We start from the raw sequence: 20,165 nt of genomic DNA on the forward strand, positions 1-20,165 counted from the left end.
TGCTTGAAGCTAAAAATTTCTTCTTCTCAGAAATATTAATGGCAGCAGAGTCGCCAAAGGACAAAGCATGAAAACACTTTTGAAAACCTCTGATTCATCATCAGTGCAAATTATCTTATTGCAGCAACAAATAACAAATCTTAGATTTGGCAAGGCTTTAAGTAACTACAGTAACTAAGTGATAACATTTTGCCTTAAGGTGTGTCTGGCCACTGCTGGGACTTACACACACGGACACATCGCCTCGATGCTGCAAGTAGAATGGATCCTTTTGTTGGAGCTGCACTGCTTATTCAACTGATTCCACATGAAAGAAGTCAATAGAAGGGAGAATGACGAATGAATGTGTTGGTGCTTGTAGTTTACATGCTTGTACAACTGCTGGTGTGTGTGTGCGTGCCTGTGCACACACACTGGGCAGTGTGTTTCTGTGTGTTTGCTTGTTTGTCACATGATGTCCTGTGGCAATCCCTAACTAACCGTACAGGCGCCAGTGGAAGGTGGGGGGGGGGGGGGGGGGGCGGCGAAGAGACGGGCATGAGAAGATGCAGAGGAGCTATGGAGCTGTGGAGGGGGGGCACTCTGGCTGACTGCTGTCACATGATGGGCATATAATGAATCCAAACTACATTCAAACTGTTGAACAACTTAGCAAATGACTCATGACCTAACTTAGCACTGTGTAAACATGAGGCTTCAGTTCAGCCTTATGTATCAGAGGATACACTACCGTCAGCACTGAGAACAGTCATTTAATGTGAGCTCAAAATTAAAAATCGAAAACACACGGAGAGCCTGGACACATATTTGAGGTGTGCTAATGTTCTTGATATCCTTTGACACTTTGTGTGTGTGTGAGTGTGTGTGTGTGTCCTCGAAACTCGGATCTGCTGCCAGTTTTTGTCAAAGAGCCTGAAAAGTATAATGGAGGTATTAAAAATATTTAAGCCAGGCAGTGCATTTCATCACGATCAAATTAAAAATGAAACATCAGGCCAAGGTGGTATTTCTGAGCAGAATACATGTGGCTTGACAGAAGTCCAGACTCAGTACACAAAGGATGGACACAAACGTCGCTGAAAGGAAACAGAGCATCTGTGTGTGGCGCTTCATCACAGAGCTTAGTATTGCTGTCATAACTGATGCTCACCCTCCATTCATCACACAGCCTGCACGTGTGACTGGGCCTGCGTGTTGGATGGTACTCGAGGTGGTTGTGTTTACCCAGTGCATAAGCAGTGGTTGGCCGCAGGCCTGGTACGCCTGCCCATGATAGGCCACTGTGAAATGTGGCTGACAGAGGCGGCCTGTTGCCCCCTCTACTCTAATTCAGTGTGTGTGTGTGTGTGTGTGTGTGTGTGTGTGTGTGTGTGTGTGTGTGTGTGTGTGTGTGTGTGTGTGTGTGTGTGTGTGTGTGTGTGTGTGTGTGTGTGTGTGTGTGTGTGTGTGTGTTGTCTGCTTTGTCTATGCATGAGTTGGCTTGCTTAGATGTGTGTAAATGAATTGTAGGTTTTCTTGACTTTACTGTGCTGTTTGGCATCAACAGATCTTTATGTGTCAGCGTGCAGCTCGACACCTATCTTAGTTTTATTACTTTCACTGGGCCAAAAATGTGTTTTTAATGCTGAAAGGAACAGTGGTGGCCAAGGGGCTAATGTTTGTGGTCACTGAAGAGAAAGGGAGAGAAGAACACGGAATGGAAATAGTGTGGGAAAGGGGAAATGAATCAATGGAAGGCCCTGCCATCCTGGCTTATGCAGCAGGCCTCTCTCTCTCCTCGTCTGTCGTCTATTTTTCCCCCCTCTTTTCGCTCTTGAGCTCTTGATCACTTCTCTTTCCCCTCTCCGCTGCATTCCTCACAGTTTTGTCAATCTGCCAAGGAAACGAATCAGAGAGCCTTCTCTCAGCCACCAGACTTTTCCTTTGTCTCACTCTGCCTATTCTCTGCCTCTGTCTACTTGTAGTTCAGTCTGCACCCTACTGTTTCAGCACACTTCACTTTGACACTCCACACCCCTACTTCACAGCCTATGATGTCACATTGGAGCAGGGGCTGTTGGTAAATGACCCGAGGTTTGTGTCCTGTGAGCATTTCTGCGGGCATGAGTGAGTGCAATATACCACTCAAACTTTATTTTAGAAGAGTTCGTCCCTTGCTTCTGTCCAGCCCTTTAAAATAGTTTGATTCTCCGTTTTTACTCCAAGCTAATTTCATGTGTCTGTACATGCAGATTACCATGCTACAGAGCATGTTATTTGCACCAATAATTAAATTAAATCGTTTACATCACTGACTATTAATTAATTTTCCATGTGTTGTTTCTTTCTTCTTCTTTTTTTTCCAACCGGTCTCCAGTGAACCATGGAACTGGTGAAATGTTTCAATCAGACGGGTAAATAGAATAATTCTATCAGTCAATTTGGTGTTGTCTTTATTTTTACATGGGTGATTAACCATGTTACCAGTTGTTTTACTGGCAAGGTGGATAAGCTGGTGATGCATACAAATACAGAGATGTATTTGTGTGTGTGTGTGTGTGTGTGTGTGTGTGTGTGTGTGTGTGTGTGTGTGTGTGTGTGTGTGTGTGTGTGTGTGTGTGTGCGTGTGTGCGTGTGTGCGTGTGTGCGTGTCTGTGTGTGTGTTTGTGTGTTTGTGCGCATGCATCAGTGGGTGTATACTGTGTTTGTGTGTCTGTGAAGCTAATTAATACAGGTTCGGCAGACTACATTTCAATCAGAGGCATACACATGGCACAGAGAGAGAGCCTAGGCTTAACCAAAATATGAGAACATAGATTATACTTACCAACATGATCATTACAACCTGACCTGACAGGAGTAAGAGATGGAACATCCTAGATGTTAGAGGGGACTATTTTAAGCATTTCTTGCTGTTTTGCTGCACGTTTACTTGTGTTTGTACAAGCATCAGTGTCCACATATCTCTGTACTCGAGTCTCTACTCTTTGCAACCTTTAGTGCTGCGAGCTGCTCGCATCCCTCTGCTGTCTCTCTCCTAGCTCTTATCAGACCAGATAGCCCTCAGATAGATACTCACACCCACACAGTCAGAGGCTCAGCTAGCCACAGCAGCTGATGGGGCTGATGCGAAGTGGCTATGACGACAACAGGACAGGGCCTTATCTGTCGTCATGGTAATGGCCATGATGGAATGATGACAATCTGGTCTTTGCTTGGTATTTCCTTACAGGACTGCATCTCATGCCAAAAATGCACCAGTGCAGACATGGAAGCACAGAAAAGTCAGGTGTACTACAATGTTCACATGCATTATAAAACGGCCATTACTGTTCCAGAGTAATTGTGTGCGTCAGATGATCTTCGTTACCCGAGAGTTGACACACACAAGCAAATGATCACGGTCATGCAAAAAACCACAGGGAAGAGAGTTTATGTCATTGGCCCGTTTTTTTTGACTCATCGTGCTCTCACCGCGGTGTCTTTTCTTTCCGACAAATATGACAGATGCATATCATGCTGTGCAGTCTGCTCAGGGGAGATAAGGACCAGTTAGGCGCTGGGTTGCAACATCCCACTAAGCCAATGAGTGAGCACAAGGCCTTTTTCATACCGATCCTCAACAGATAGGCCTTCAGTGCGTGTGTATGTGAGTGTATGCATGTGCGATGCCCCTGATAATTTTTGTCTCCACTGAACTCTGGCATTTGCTGTGTGATGGCATCAGGTCTGCACACGTCTTCTCCCGTACTCAAACTGGTTTTAAGTAAAAACTGAAGTTAAACAAGGACAGACAGTTGAAGATCAGGTTGTCTGTAGAATGTGTGACATGTAAGGTCATTGATTTACACATGCAACAGAAATAAATATTAACCTCTACACACAATGCATTGCTTCAGTAACAGATCTCAAAAGATTTATTTCTTCCTCTCAAATCCACTGTTCTGATCCAAAAGTGCTCTTCAGGTTTGCAATTTTCCCCAAAGAAACAATATCCTCAAATTGTTTAATTTATTCTTGCTTTTTCTTTAATGCACCACGTTGTGTTTTATTGATTGCTGCCTCCTGTTTAAACGACTGTGAATGTGTCAGTGCATGTTAGTGTCAGCCTATCTGAGCTAGTTCTGACAAGTACCTGCTAAACAAACCTTTAGACACAACAAAATCCTGCGCTGAATATAAACACTAAGGAAAGTTGTGTAGGAATGCCGTCTCTTCATGAAATGTTTCTGCATTAGTGATCTGATGAGCAGGACTTTAATGAGGCCTGGCCAGCTGGCTCCTTCTGACTTTTTATCCTTATACCACAATACATTAAGAGGAGCTTTGCTTTGTTTGAAGACAAGTAAGCTTAAAAGGGAATTCAGGGCAGAAACAGAGCAGCTCTGTCACATAATCCACCACACAAGCAGCCATCTTTCGTCGACAAAAGCTTGCTGAACAGCTTGAGATTCTGAGCAGGTCTCTGTGGGATGCTACTGTCCTCCACAGTCCTGCCGCTCTCTGTCTGGTCATCAGTCCCTGTGGGAGTGTCCAGAGGATTCATCCAGGGGAAGGCACCTGGGTCCCATCCTCTAGCTCTGGCGATAAGCCAAGGTGCCCTGGACTCACCCACTCATACCTTTCTCCAGTTACCTTCCAGTGAAAGCGAGTGGAGCGCGGTGGGGGCTGGGAATGGCAACGACATTATACAGGCGCAGAAGAGGATGGCAGGTCCAGACGCCCACTCCCATGAGCCCTCCCAGGCATTAGTACTGTACATGCCCCCCAGTTTGTCAATGGGAGCCTCCAGATGAATGGGCTCATTTGTCCTCAGACAGTGGGGATGAATTTGTTTCTCGGAGCAGGTGAGCAGGAGGGCCTCAGCACAGCAGAACAAGGCATGAATGAGAGCTGAACACTACCTGTCCCAGGTGAACATCCTGAATGCTCCCTGTCCCCGGTGAGAGGAGACTGACCTCCTTTCAGGGCTGAGTCGAGGGAGGGGTGCTCTGCATGTCCACACCCTATTTCAGACAGCTGATTTGGAAGCAGATTACACCCTGGTTTATGACGAAAAGAATGTTCATACTGACCAGGCTGTGAGAGAAAATGGTATGGCTTATGCCAATTGATAATGGTCTTAGTTTCTGTTACTTTTGGAAATTAAATGGCGTCAGGATTTTGTTTGCAAAGAGAAGAATCCAGACTGTAACTTTGCTGTTGGCAGGGAGAGGCAGGTGGATATCAAGTAAGTGAGGGGATAAACATTGCAGCCACAAAGACATGTAACAATACTGCAATCACTCATCAATCCCTTTCATTATCAATACAATCTACATAAAAAAAACCCTTTGTAAAACCACAAACTGATGCATTGAAGTCCGTCCACTGACGGATGATCCCTGTTTCGTCTCCCTCTTTCACTTTAACTTTTATATCAACAAGCTATCCCACCGATCTTCTGAAAGTAGATTCTAAAGGAAACAAAGTATTTCTTAACCTCATAGTAGCTTTAGTGTTTGACATTTTGTGAAAGTTTGACCAATAAACTCAGACTTTTTAACTAAACAAAAAAAGAGAATGTTCCCAAATGACTTTTAATTATAAACCATGACAATGTTTTAAGCTTTAACTTCATTAAGAATTAGACCTAAAAACTGTGCAAGTGAACGACCATAGTAATCAGTCTCTTTTTGCAGTCTCTGTCAGATCTCTATGCTCTTAATTGGCCCTAATAGTACAACATAAGTATTTCCTGTTTGAACTTCTCACTTCCTGTTTTTCATGTTTTTCATGTTTTCCTCCGCTCTGAAAAGCTGAGTCCTCAGTCCAGCTCTGTGTGCAGCTCTAACTACTGTGTTCTAAAAACCTTTTAGTGTTTGGCCTTTAGTGGAATAAAATCATGAAGGACCATCTCGGTCACGAAAGAGACAATAATGTTGCATGATCAGAAAACGTTTGGCTTTTTCTGACTAATTTCTAAAATTTGAAGAGATGATCAGTGAAATTTGACATTCTGGCAGTTCAGGATGCAAGTTATTTCCTGTCAACAGAGATCATTCGTGGTTATCTGTCAGCTTCCCTTCTATGGTCGATGGTTTTTGGTGACAAACCTTTGCTGATCACACCATCACTAAATATTACAGTTGATTTATTTCAGAAGTGTTTAGAGTTGTTCGAGTGTTACAAAGTGTATCCGCGTGGTTTCTGCTAAACCAGGTGTTTTACTAAATGTACCCACCTTTTCCTGTCAGGGGGGTGTTTCTATGAATTTCTCTTCATCCATGAAAAGAAGAAGTTCACCGGCGGGTCTGATCATAGCACACTCACTATGACTCGGTAGACATTAACATTCAAGCGGTGAAGAGCTTGCTCAAGGGTAACGAACAAACAGCTTACCGAGTGACTGAACTTTCTGACAAATAAAGGCAGTAATATATGTTCTGTGTTTTTATTATCTAAATACTGTTCCGTCTTGCAGCTTTAATGTCCTTCTAGGGGTCTGATGAAGGAGGGATGCTTTTGTAGTAAGGCCCAGGCAGAGGTCAACCCCCACTACAACACACACTCTGAGAGACCTGCATCTGAACCGCGCTCCACTTCCTTTCATCTTCTATGTCTCTCTCTCCCTAACTCAACTTTGTGAGGGGATGGTTGGGATACCTTTTGATTCCGCTAATTCAATTTGATGGAAAAACAAATACACTGGGGGAGTAGGAGACAAGAAACGAGTGGGAGTAGTAGGGGGATGCAGAGGGGGGAAAATGAAGAGTTACATGGAGCTCAGAGAGGGAATGAGGGTCGGGGGGGGGTAAACGGAAAAGCAAAGGGGGAGGTAGGGAGTGGAGATGAGTTGAAACATCCAGTTCCAGGTTGAAGTCATAAACCTCTCTGTGCTCTGTTCTAGTTGGCCACCATGTTCACCCCGCCGACGCAGCCGAGATCTCTCCTCTTCATCACTTCTATGGAACTCCACTTTGATTGTGAAGATAAGTAACATCCTATTTTATGGCTTTCATGTCACACAATTCATGATGTTAGTTAGGAGGGGATGTCTTAGTCAATGAAGCTGCAGGTCTAGTGAGGCTTGATAAGTTACAAGTACACAAAGCCCTCTCATATCAGAGTCAGAATGAATTTAATGGGCTAGAAAATGGAGCATTGGTGGCACATGCTGACTACCAACACACTTTGCCAAGCATTCATTTCAAGAGCAAGCAGTATGTCATGTGCCTGCTACCTTAACTCTTTTTAGGAAGCTCTGCTTACCACAAAAACCAACACTGCCTTCATGCAGACATGAGGTTTGTCACACATCATTCTTGTGTACGTGCTGCACATGTGTGTTTATTTCTGTGTGTGTATGTGTTCAGGCGAGGGTAGCTCTGGGAATCGCTGGCTGGGCAGACATGCTGTATTATTTTTGGGACAGTGGCCCCCTCCTGCTGGAGGGCCTCTCTGAAGAGTGCTGGCTCTCTCCGTCTTCCCCTCTCAGGCTCCTGGAGTCGGTCCAGGTCCGGCCGAGGCTCGCTGGCTGCAGCTGCACACAAACCACTGGAGCCGTGGTCTGTACACGGCCCAGCACCCACAGCACTACGCTACACACAGATGTCTGGACTGCTTATTGGCAGTCAAGTGTTACATTTTCACTGGTGTTCAGCAAGTGGATCAGGGGGATCCCACCCCCTTACTGAAAACAGACACTCAGATGCAGCTCTCCCTCCCAGTGTTGTGGCTGCTGTAAGATAGCTTCAGCTGACAACACTGTGCGGCATTCACATTGAATAACAACAAAGCACCTACCTAAATTCCTGGATAAATATTATTTTCAAATCGAAATGATCAAGCCTCTGGGAAACCCCAGCAGATCAGCCTCCACAGCAGTCCAGCAGATGTGAGCAGGGTGGAGGGTTCAGGGAGGGGTAGTGGTCCACTTTTAGCTGGGACTGCTTAGTCTGATGGTTTGTACTGTGGGTGTGCGAGGCATTGCTGAACTCAGTGATGATGACCTTAAATTGGCCTTAATCGAGCAGACTCATTAGCATCTGGCTCTGTTCATAGTTTCTTCAGCCCACTTTTTTTATTTTACTGTAATCATTTAAATTGGTGAGAGAGACACAATTACTTGACAGATTGCGAGAATGACGGAGGTTTAAAACAAACAGAATAAGAGGGAGGACCAAAAAAAGAGAGAGTGAAAAAAGATCAGCAAAGCAAAAAGAAAGAAAAAGAAAACGAGAAGAGGGAGCAACAGAGTCGACGCCTGTTTCCTGGCAGCCTCAGCTGCGTGCACATCTGTGTGTGAAGGGTCTGAGCAGACCCCCACGTGTTTGCTCAGGTCGCCTGATTGCCTTTCCTTCCTCCTCACTCTCCCACTAAAGACCCGCTGTCCTTCCGCTCACTCCAATCACCACAGCCAAGCGAGAGGGCCGATCTGACACACAAACAGTGAGAAAAGCTCATGACTCAGTATTTACCATGTTGAAAAAGTGATTTTATAACGGGAGGATTTTCATTGGTTGTTTGGTGAAATAAGGATGAGAATATCTGTGTTTGCTTTTCTCCCATGTGTAGCGAGCATGTGGGCATGTGCACATGTAGGACTGTGTGTGACTCCTGAATCTTGCGCTGGAGACTGCTGTCTGGGTACAATGGTCCAGCCTGAGGCCTCAGCTCCACAAAGAGGCCTTCTCTTAACAAGGCACCATCACAGATAGAGGAGGAGCCTGACCAAAGCATTAGCATGCTTAAAGGATCACAGAGCTTCCCTTGATGCATCTGATATCACTTATGATTTTAATAATCCAGCACTCTTCATTAAAAGGAAAGTTTTGTCTATTGGTTGATGTGTGTGTGAGAATTGTGAAACTGATAATAAGAGACAGACTTAAGTTACGAGGCGGTGACAGATTTTACTTTAGTATTAAACTTTATTTCCTTTACTTTTGTGAGATGGGAAAATGATAAAAACGTACAGCTCAGGGACTTTTCATCTAAGATAGATCAGTGTTTTTCTTTACGTAATAACCATGAAATTCAAATCATAACAGTTTCCATGTGTCTTTGACAAAAGCTTAAAGAGTGAAAATAAATTATCGTAGCAATAATTATAACATCAAATATAACAATAATAATAGCAATTAAGCATTTATAAACACTCTATTCACTGTCCTTTTTCCATAAAAGTCAATTATTAAAAACAGGTGAGCGTGGTGGTGGCGTACAATCCAGCATGTGAGGAGAGCACTGGTTTGTGGGTACTGTGTTATGCTGTGCCTGACTGGTTCATAACAGCGTTGTAGATCTGTGAGCCAGTCTTGAGACTTCCAGCACTGAAGAGTTGGTCCGTCTGGATGACAGACTGGAGATGGACAGGGTGCACATATCTCAGTATATAATGAGATGGTTGTGAAGTGAAAACAGCGGTTCTTCTTAAGACCTCTCTTGAGTCTCCTGTTAATGGGTCAAGGAGAGGTGGGTACCAAAGTGACTTAGTAAAAATAAGCAAAAAGAATGACGAGCGTCTCCATTCACTCCATTCCCGCATGCTTCAGTCACACAGGGACTAACAAACTCCTCATCACATTAGCTCTTCACAAAGTCTGCTTAAGTCCTGCTCTGCAGCGTCCCATCAGTGAGGTCAGGCATGACGCGACCCTCAGTCATTAGTCCAACTGAAGGTCACTCCCCTCCAACCACTGTACATGACGCAACAAGTCTGCTCAGCTCTTGGCAGGATGTGGAGGCCGTGTAGTGTTCATGGTGATGTTTAGGCTCCTTCACACCGAGGAGTCCGGGGTCTAAAAGGACCTCAGTGAGGCTCAGCCCAGACCGGCGAGCGATTGGAGTGGTGGGGGTGACCGAATGAAGGGTGAATGGGCGTGGGAGTAGGCAGCATGTGTCCTGAATGGCTGAAGGGGGGCAGATGACCCATGTGGGCCATGTGACTTGTGAGGCCGGGCGCACCGCCGAAGGGTGAGGCCTTGTCCTGCATGCACTTGGATAGCTCGTCAAAACCGTCCCCAGCTCGTTTGTTCCTCTTGGACTTGCTCGACATCTTGCGGTTGCGTGTCTGGATGCCTTCTTTCTTCATGGTCAAGGGTCTGTTGACCTGTGGAGAACAGCACATTAGTTCAAGGGAACCCGGACAAAAGTTTCACTGATTGTGAGAATGGTTTTTTTCTGTTCACTTGTTCACCAGCTCATAACTTGAAATGTCATCAGTCATATACTGGTATCAAGTTAGCATATACTTCCTTTTGAGGCCAACATCATGAGTGTTAGCCGTGTGCTATAAATAATGAGCAGCTGGGGGGGGTGAGGGGGGGGGCGTTTTTGAGCTTTTGTCCAATTTAAAACCAAACACAACCAAGTGTCAAAATGAATACATGGGGATGAGGGCTGGCTGGAGCTGAAAGGAGCAGCCTCAGACAAATCCTCATCAGTGTAACCGACGCCGTTACACTGAATGACAGTCCCACCCTGCAGCCTCTCCTGGGAGTAACGCCCCCCATTGAAACAACGATGGATTAATAAAAAAAAGCATAAAAGAACAGGACTACCGGTGGGTTCTGCTCCACAGGGTGAGCAGGCTTTGCTTCCACACTCTCACAGTTTCTCTGCTCCTAAATCGATACGAGCTGTCCGCCCACTTAACCAGTTAACGACCAGCGCACCCCCCCCCCCCCCCAAAACAACAACAAATAACAACAAAACGTAATTAAGTGCAGTTTTTTCCCCCCCTTCAAACTACTTACATTGTGCAGTTTATAGTAAAGGCCGCAGGCGTTACACACCGGGTCTCCATTCCCGTTGCGCCTCCACAGGGTGGTGGTGGTGGTCTGGCAGTTTGCACAGCAGGTGCCTGCACGTCTGGCAGCGGACTGAAGGAAAAACAGAAAATAGATGATGAGTAATGAGCCTCTGACACGTTGTAGAGGTCAGCGCGGACATTTGTCTGCACAACAAAAAAGAAAAAAATCTAGGCTAAATATCACGCTTATTTTTTTCCACATAAAGAGCTTATCAATTCTTCGTTCTGTCATGTAAACCACATCACTGACATTTCATAGACTTGACTGACTCTGTGATGTCTTCCTCAGCATAAAATCGACAAGAGACAGACAGATATCCTTAAATTAAACGGCGGCACGCGGAGTTTCGTGAGGTTTCTCCTTTGACTGCTGGACCACGTGCAGGACAGCATCAAAAGAAAAAAGAAAGTCAGACTGGAAAAATGACTTTACTTCTCTAATTGAATCAATTGTATGCAGACCGCAACAAACCATGATCAGAGTTTCTCATTTGTGCGATAAGATACAGCGACGTTGCTCTAAAGAATGTTCCCCTGTCCGAAGGCTAAATATCACAGTGAATTAGTTCAAGAATAAATGCCAGTATTGAAAGGTTACAATACGGCGCTTTTTTTTTTTTTTTTAACTCTCTCTATGTCCTGATCCGGGTTAACTGGACTTGTAAGTTGTGTAATACCCGGTGTCCTGCCTGGCAACGTGCTCGTGTGTCCATTGCGGATCAATTCTTCACACATAATAAGAAACATTAGCTTTACATGCGAGACCCCTGCGGCTCTGTGCTCTGCAGTCAGCATCCAAGTTTTTCCTCTTAATTAATTTCAGGTGGACTCTTTGCTATCGACCTGGAAAGCAACAATAACTGCGGACAATTTATATGTGGGCAAAGTTAATTAAACTGTTTAAATATTGAAAAAGCTGCGCGTTAAGCTTGGACCACTGGTCAGAATGATGAACGAGACGAGAACATAAATCCATTTATTTTCACATCCCCGCCCCTCGCTCTCTGTCTCTTCACACATAAGCGGCTCCTCCAGTGTTGTGATAATCTCTTTACAGTACATGTCAGGCCGGCCACAGAGAATGTAGCGCGCGGGTTGAAGGCGGAAACAGCCGGGAGCCTGACTTCCTTATCTGGGCCGGGCAGATATCCGGATAGGAAACAACTGGATGCCCCTTTGAACACAAGTCTGAAAAACACTTGAGCTGAAAATGCAAAAGCTACAGGCGCGCGGGACGAGCCAATGGAAAATCTAATAGATTTTTCACGAGGAGGAACGACGTGGAGGTGGTCAAGGAGAAACATGGAAAACATCAGCAGCAATGTTAAAATGAAAACAGCCATTTGAGAGTATTTTTAAACCCTCCGAAATATTTTACTGATCTTCATTTGCAAGTTCGAATATCGTTTAATGATAAGGAAGAACATTACAACACCTGTAATGATTATTAGCACGGTTAAATGAAAAACTTCTTGTTTTTGTATTATTATTATTATTATTATTAGTATAGCCTATATAAGGGGTAACACTAGCAACTTGTAAATTGTGTAATTTGAGTCCAAGCCCATAATTAAACTTAAATAATAGCCGCTGATCTAAATCTTTTCATACTAGCCTGAAGTTATTATAAGACTGTATGACATTCTATGTTTTATCTTATTAACAGGCTTTTTATCAAATCAGTGTCATTTTCTATGCATATCTTCAATGCCAGTAATATAGAAATGTATTTCCATTTATACTTTTTTTTTTTTAAATTTGTCCATTTCTGATTTTTTATTTATTTTTTGACATAAAGTGTCAGCTGGTAATCAAAGCAGGCAACTAGTAAATTAAAAAACAAAAAACACTGCTATTGTCTGTGTTTGACTGCTAAGGATTTATGTTTTAAGGAAAAGGCATGAGTAATGTAAAAAAGCTATGAGAAGATTTGAATAATTTATAGATAGATAGATAGATAGATAGATATATAGATATATATATATATAGATAGATAGATAGATAGATAGATAGATAGATATATGCCTTGTTTTCAAACCCCTAAAATAAGAAACTGCAGACTAATGTTTCCAGCTCCTGCAGGGTTAAAGTCAGAGGTAGCTGTGCAGCTCTGCAGCAGTGATACATCCAGCACAAGAATGTTACATGTCCTCCCTGCTTTTCATTTACTCATGCATGGTGTTAACTTAAGCAGCATGGGCATTGGTATCAGTAACAGTATCAGAAGTACCAGCAATAATGATAGCGGGAACAAAGGCAATAGTAGCAGTATTGTAACAGGCCATGGGGGCGGATCATCGGGGGGTGAGGGGGACAAACAATTCCAGGAAGATCATAGGGAAAATATAACTTTCCTGGAATTGTGCTGCCGGCATCTGCTATGTGCTCATATTTGGGATGCCCTTTTCTCGGGGTGAAGCGATGGATTGAGAAGCGGGACTCACCAGTCTGCGTTTGGGCTTGATGAGGGGTCGGTTCTGGCCGTTCATCTTGTGGTACAGTCCGCAGGCGTTGCACAGGTAGTGGCCTGTACCATCCCGCCGCCACAGAGGGGTGGAGGTGGCACCGCAGTTTACACATTCGCGGCCCTCTGCATAGAGTTCAAGAGGAGACAAGAAAAATTTATATAATTAAAAAATTCACAATCCGGCAGAAGCAACATTAAGCAGCTGTCCAGTCCCATCAGATGACTGTAGTGCTTGGAGACCTTAGATGGCTCTGTAATATGAAGTTGAAATCTGTCCCATGACAGAGACAATGTCTATATCACTCTGCAGGTGTGCACGGCTGTCACGGACACAGACACATACATGTAAACTGATCCAGAGTTTGGAGGCCAGAGACAGCCAGAACATGTCCAGAGGTGTCTAACAAGACGAATGAGACACACCATCAAATTAGGACTACATTATTTATCAATGTGGGCATCCATGAGAGGAAACAAAAGTGTGTGGCAGTGGTATTAAATGTTGCGGTCTTTAATGAAGTAATCCAAGTTGGCTGCAATTAATAATGTTAATATAGTAGTTAATGCATTGTTATTCGGATCAAGTTGTATCATTATTAAGCAGTTAACGTCCTCCTCTATTTAAAAACCTGCTGTTTTAGTTTCTCCTGAACGCTCTGGTCTACATTCAGGTTTGGCTGACTTCAAACAGCCTGTTGCTAAACCGACCGATTCATTTAATTCAAGTCTCCCTCTCTCCCTAGAGCTTCATCTCATTATTCCTGTTATAATGCCAGCGACACCCAAAGTCCCACCCTCGTCCCACAAAGGAATCTGACCTGAGCAAAAAGCTATGTGCCTTTTGAAATGCATCTTGCTGCCTTTTTATTGTACCTCCCTCACCTTCCTCTTCTGTGTGTCGCAAGTACAGCAGGCACATTAAAGTGTTTCATTAGCACCCAAAATATTCACCAGCTATGACTGGTGTGTATTAAGTCTTGAGCAATGTTTAGTGTTGAAATAAGAATGGGAACCTATAATTCAAACAGTAGATACAGAGAGGATGAGGAGTTTTGGTTTGAGGCTGGTTCAACAGAAAGCCACAACATTGTGAGGTATCTGTGCTGACAGCTGAAATGTCATTGTGGCATTTTGTACAACAGTCAATCACCATTACTGGCACTGGACATGGACTTTGATAGATAAGAGGCTTTTTAATGCTGTAGCTGATATGTTTGTGTTGCCGATTCAGACACGGTCTGGCCAGATTCTTTTAAATGTCACAGTATAACATTTCTCTGCTCACAATCACTCAGATTATCTACCAGTCAGCGTTCACCAGATGTATTTAAAAGCATTAGGACAAAGGATGACAATTCTGGCAATTAAACAACTACATTTGTTGCCAATAATAAGTCTGAGTGTCTCTTGTTTTCATTTTTGTCCTTTAATTCAAAGAACAACAGCTGGAACAATGTAGGGAAATTACAAGCACATTACCAGACTTAGTTGTTTTTCAAATGTCGGCACATTAATGTCAGACGTAAAGCCCAAATAAATATCCCACTTAATGTAGGCTAGTGTAATGAACCTGGTGTTTATCCAGACAGACAGAATTGATTGTCTCAAATCTGGCTTTAAGAATTTTAAAGAAATGAAAAAACAAACAAACTTAGAATTACTGAATGGACTGTTTTCCAAACTGTGCCATGATGCACTCAGCCCTGCTTTTATAAAATAGACTCACATACGCATGCTCATTGTGGACCTGGTTGCCTGCACTTCGTGTCAGAGCACTGGGCCAAGGCCATGCTTAAAAACACAAACAGCAGGGCTCTGTCGCCTGGGCTTTGTTAGTACTGGGGAGAACTGTGGGAGGGGTGGAGGTCGTGATTTGTTCACTTGGAGGTATACAGGATATGGCAGGAGCCAGGGCGTCGTGACTCTTTGATTTTTAAGAGCAATAAAGGCCTTAGAAAAAACAACAATCCTCACGAAGAAGAAGCCACAGTTTGAACGTATAGGCTATATCGAGGAACTTGTTCAAAAAGTCGATGTAAAAGTTTTGTTTTAGTAACGAGAAAATGTCAATTCTTATTTGCTGGTTGAACTTTAAACATGTTTATTTTTTCGAAAAATAAAAAAAGATGTTTATGAATGTTTATCTTAATTAGTAGGTCTAGTCCCACTTTCTTTCTCTTTGAGATAGCAACAGGAACCTTTGATATTGAGCACTATGGCTTTAGCTGGACATTTAGATAATACTTGACCCCGATTAGTCTGATGAGTTTCATCTCGGGGTTGAATAGTCATTTGAAATGGAAGCGGTTCACAAGAGGCAAGGAGAGCGATGGGGCGAAGATTAAAAAACAAAAAAAACATGTCAGGACAGGTTTGAGAGGAGAAGTGAGCGATATTAAAATGGAAGGCTCCTTCTCGTCACTGAGCCATCAGAGCAAAGTCGTGCTAAACAAACATTCACTAACCTACACAAATTTAAAATGGGGCTAAAAATTTGAAATTAAATCCTAAAAACAAAATGTGCGACAAAGTCTTTCCAACGAAAAATGAAAGCTGCTAATTATAATTGATTAATAAACAGTGACAATTGTATCAAAGTTTTTCAGTTTGATCTGGAAACCCATGTGAGACTCACCTGAGCTCGACCGGGCTTTGCTTTTGCACTTCGGCGTGAAGCTGGAGGATGACCCTCCGAGCAGGCTGCCGGGGTGGAAGAGGCTGCCGCTGTACTCGTGATGAGGCAGCGAGTAGGTCGGGTAGGTCGGGATGGGGTGATGCGTGGCCTGGCTGTTCATCGAGGCAAGGCCGCTGCGGAGCGGACTACAGCTCTCCATTTTCATGCTGTCCGTAAGCGGCACCTGGTACTTGATCGACTCCTTCTCGTCCATCCTGGTGGAGGTCGGAGAGGTAGGGCCGGGGTCCGGGGACACGTCCTTCGGAGGTGTAGGAGGGAAACTGTAGAGGTGCGGGCTGGAATGGGACGCCGGAGTGAGCGAGGCCACCGGAGCCGTACCGGTGCTGCTGCTGCAGGGGTAGCCGGAGCCGCTCGTGTGCAGGCCGGGTTTGCTGAAGTGGCTCACCGCCCATGCGTTATGGTGGTGGGCAGCAGACAGGGCTGCTTTCCCGGGGTCCAGCCAGGAAATACTGGGGCTGTGGATGAGGTGTGGTCGGCAAACCTGGTTCCCAGTGAGGCGAGCTGAAATCCAAAAGAATACATATATATAGCCTACTTCATAGGATATTTCGGAGCTTCTTGACACACGCACTTTTCACACATTATTGCTTCCAGTTTGCAGAACAAAAACATTTCCTTACCTTTTAAATGACTTGAGTCCGACATTTAAGTTCGTATTGGGAAAAAATACTGTAAATTATCTTATAGGCTATAAGTCCCAATTTTTTTTCTCACTTTTGGTAAATTATCCAAAAGTAAATTTCCTTAAAGAATTCTCGAACAACTTAAACTCTTTTAGACAGAGAATATTGGTCAAAGTGGACTGAAGAAAACACACTGAAAAGTGTCCGCTCTTCAGGACAGTATCTTTTTATCGAGTGCAGCTCTCGGACTAAAGATTGTTATTAGGGAATTTGCGGTTTTTATTTTATATCCGGGAAGTGCCTCTCTCTCTCCCTCCAGAAACCCCTGCCCCAACACAGAGGGGTTAAATGACATACTTCCCTTTCCCCTCGCTGTCATTTGCTAGAAATTCCTTTTATGTTGCTGAAGTGGCCCAGAAAAGTCAAGGCGCACTTTTCATCAAACACACTGCGTGGATTGTTTTAGTAGGTTATCTTTAATATGCCTATAATCACGACACAAAATAATTAAGGTATGCTCTATTTTTTTCAACACATGATTTATATAGAAACGTTAGTATTATAATTTTAATTCTAAACGTATATTCCTCATCACATTCCCAGATTAAAGTGTTATTGTGAATGTGAGCGCATCTCACCGTGTGCTTGGCTGTATGTGACCCTGGCCCGGGAGTTGGTGTAGTAAGGGTTCCCTTGAGAGTCCAAGTGGTTCAGAAACATGTCAACTTCGTCCTGGGGCAGTAAAGGCGCCATGGGCTCCATGTAGTTGTGGCTCAGACTGTGATGGTGTGAGTCCGGGTGCTGGCCGTTCAGCACTGCGTGATGGTGCGCCATCCACCGAGACTGATCGGCTGCTGCGACCTCCATGTCTGAACTCTTCTCCTCTTAAGTTGTCTGTGTATGCAGGGCAACTTTTAGGCTGTGTTTACCTCCAAATGGAAGTTTAAGTCCTCTTGTAGGCCTAGTCCTTTGGCTGTGGAAGTCTCGACTGTGTTTATTTACTTCAGAAATAGAATCCGTAAACAGCCCGGTCTGCTTCTTTCTCCTTAGTTATTAAACCTGCAATGAAACGAGAACAAATTGTTACTTCACAAACTCACTTTCAACGCATCATCCTTTGTATATTTATCCAATCATAGTGTTGGACACATGTCAAAACTTTGCACACACTACGAGTCCCGATGAATAAAAATAGAAAACAAAGTAACCTCATGCGTTCGGTTTCACAATGAAAGCAAAGCATTCCGTCTCCGCACAAATAGAAATAATAGCCTACAAATGTTCCCCCTGGTTACCTGGTGCAACTGCGATCAGCTGACGGCAAACACAGCTCTGATGTGTATACCTCCTGATCCATGCGGTGCTCAGGCTCATTAATGAGATGTGGCGCAGACTGATGCGGCTGGCGCCAGTAAATTCCCATATCAAGCAACGTGGGGCGGAGCGTCGCTCTCGGCCAATCACAACCAACCCGGCTACAATTGGCTCGCTGCATCCTTGCTCGCCGTCTTTCAATTTCCATTTCTCTGCACCGAAAAACTAAAAGACTTATCAATCAGCAGAGTAATTTCTGAGGGGTCTTTCTCTCGTGTGAGGCTCACACTGAACGAGCAATCGGCCCGTGATAATCTGCTTTTTAGAGGCAGTTTAAAGCCTCAAGACAGGCATATAACATGAGGGGAAATTCAGACTGCACAATACGTGGCTTAATAGTACAATTATACGGCTTTTTTTTTTTATATTGTAATCTATTTTAAGTCGCCCTAACCTGTTAAAAAATACCTGCAGAAAATGTTCCAATAAAAAAAGTTATTTCAGTTATTTCAAATGTCACAACTACATGCTAATTGTTTTATCTTTTATCTGTTAAAGCTGCTGATTTAGAGTCGCATCATAGTTGTCAGTGTTGTTTTTTTGCAGACGGCTGTTATGTAAATAAACAGCGTCTTCAGCACCTCTAAAACCAACAGAGGAGGAGTCGATTTATGACCCCGAAATTGGCCCCATTGTTGGGAGCGCCTAATTGTCTTTAATTAGTATAGCAGGACATTCCTCTCGTGAAAACAGAGGTTTTTGTCTCGCGGACAGAGCCATCAAACACAGTTTGCATACTAATGGCGCCTCTCTCTCACTTGGTGGCACCAGGGATGGACCCAAGGCCTCACCTATGAAAACCAGTCAATCATCAAAGTGTCTGTAAACGCCCTCATTCAAAACTAACAATACAAATCAAGGCACAAATGAAAAACCTGAATAGAAGCTTAATTTATGTCCATCATAATGGTTATATAATTAATTGAGCTAATTGATAAACGCCCGATTCTGCCATTGTGGATAAACTGTTGGGACTGTTGTGATAACACCGTTTAGCCCCCTCTAAAAAAATTCGAATGTTTTACCTCGTTTATTTATTTCTTTACCACTTTTTAATTATTATTATTCTTTTATTTTAATCTGGTATTTCCCATGCTATTTTATTTTTATATAATCTATTCTCTAGCTGCAGTGCGTGCGTAAGATTAGTAGTCCTTGCGTTATTCGCTCCATGCCTGACGTGCTCCTAAAGATGCAGGCCTACGTGCATCGTTACAGTGTGAGTAAATCTGTCGTGTGTATTTGTGTGTGTATTTGTGTGTAGCGTGTGACTGACAGGGAATAATTGGAGGGTCTCGGAGCCTAGACTGGCCGCCTTGCTGACGCCTGGACCTGACGTCACAGATCTACGGTGGGGGCTGAAAGTTGGTGGGGTGTGTCACGTGAAGCTACTAATACCTGGACAACTCCTCATAACTGTGATGACATGGTTTGCAAGAAGCAGGTCATTAGGATGTTATAATGTTGTATCAACCTGCTGTGTGTGTGTGTGTGCGTGTGTGTGTGTGTGTGTGTGTGTGTGTGTGTGTGTGTGCGCTCCTGTGTGTGCGTGCGTGTGTGTCAGTCATCAGTCATTAAATCACTGGCAGGTTGCCAGGGGCAGTGAGTTGATGAGCTCAGCCCTTTGAGCTTGTCAGCTCCTAAAATCAACAAATTAGTGCATGTGGGGCAGCGGAGGGCTGGCTACCTGAATAACTGACATTCCAGTGAAAAAAAGCAGCACGGTTAGCAGGTAGAGTGAGAATATTAATATGACCACTCCCTTTCATAAATATTGCATTATAGCACACAATAGATCAATTACCAGTCTTGTGCTACTTATATGTCGAGGCTATTTCATGCTGCAGAATAATTGCCATCACATACACTTGAACCTGGGGTAACAAGGACTCCCTCTGTTCCAGCATGAATGGATGGACAGTGATGCTCCCGTTACTGATGCTAGTTCTGAAAGGAGTGTTTCTTTTTCTCCACAGTTACATGTCACTACAGCCTGCGGTGGTCAGCCTTTGCGTTTGTACTGCATGTGCGCTGGCTGTGCTCAGCATCAGGGCCTGTGAGAGCGGGTCAGGCTCAGGCTGTAGCTGCTGCACCAAGCCCATTGTTGTTTGCATGTTTGCCAAATGGATTACTCAGCAGGATTTAGCTCCTCTGTAATTTATACCTTCATTAATCCCATTTGTATCTGTGTTGGAACAAAAGATGGGAGAGGGTGATGGAGGGTTAGTGGAG

The 20,165-nt window shown here is 43.9% G+C and overlaps 1 protein-coding gene across 1 annotated transcript; it reads right to left on the minus strand.

The window, feature by feature from the left end:
• Positions 1-8,871: 8,871 nt before the first annotated feature.
• On the minus strand, positions 8,872-18,001 carry gata2a (GATA binding protein 2a). Its single transcript, XM_020633089.3, has 6 exons — positions 17,855-18,001; positions 17,198-17,618; positions 15,877-16,437; positions 13,219-13,364; positions 10,719-10,844; positions 8,872-10,072 (listed from the first exon to the last, which is right to left on the minus strand). Exons 2-6 carry the CDS (start codon positions 17,424-17,426, stop codon positions 9,773-9,775), a joined length of 1,362 nt encoding a protein of 453 aa, XP_020488745.1. The 5' UTR covers positions 17,427-17,618; positions 17,855-18,001; the 3' UTR covers positions 8,872-9,772.
• Between the last annotated feature and the right edge of the window lie 2,164 nt (positions 18,002-20,165).

This window comes from Labrus bergylta, chromosome 5 (genome assembly GCF_963930695.1).
Source record: "Labrus bergylta chromosome 5, fLabBer1.1, whole genome shotgun sequence".
Classification (NCBI taxonomy): domain Eukaryota; kingdom Metazoa; phylum Chordata; class Actinopteri; order Labriformes; family Labridae; genus Labrus; species Labrus bergylta.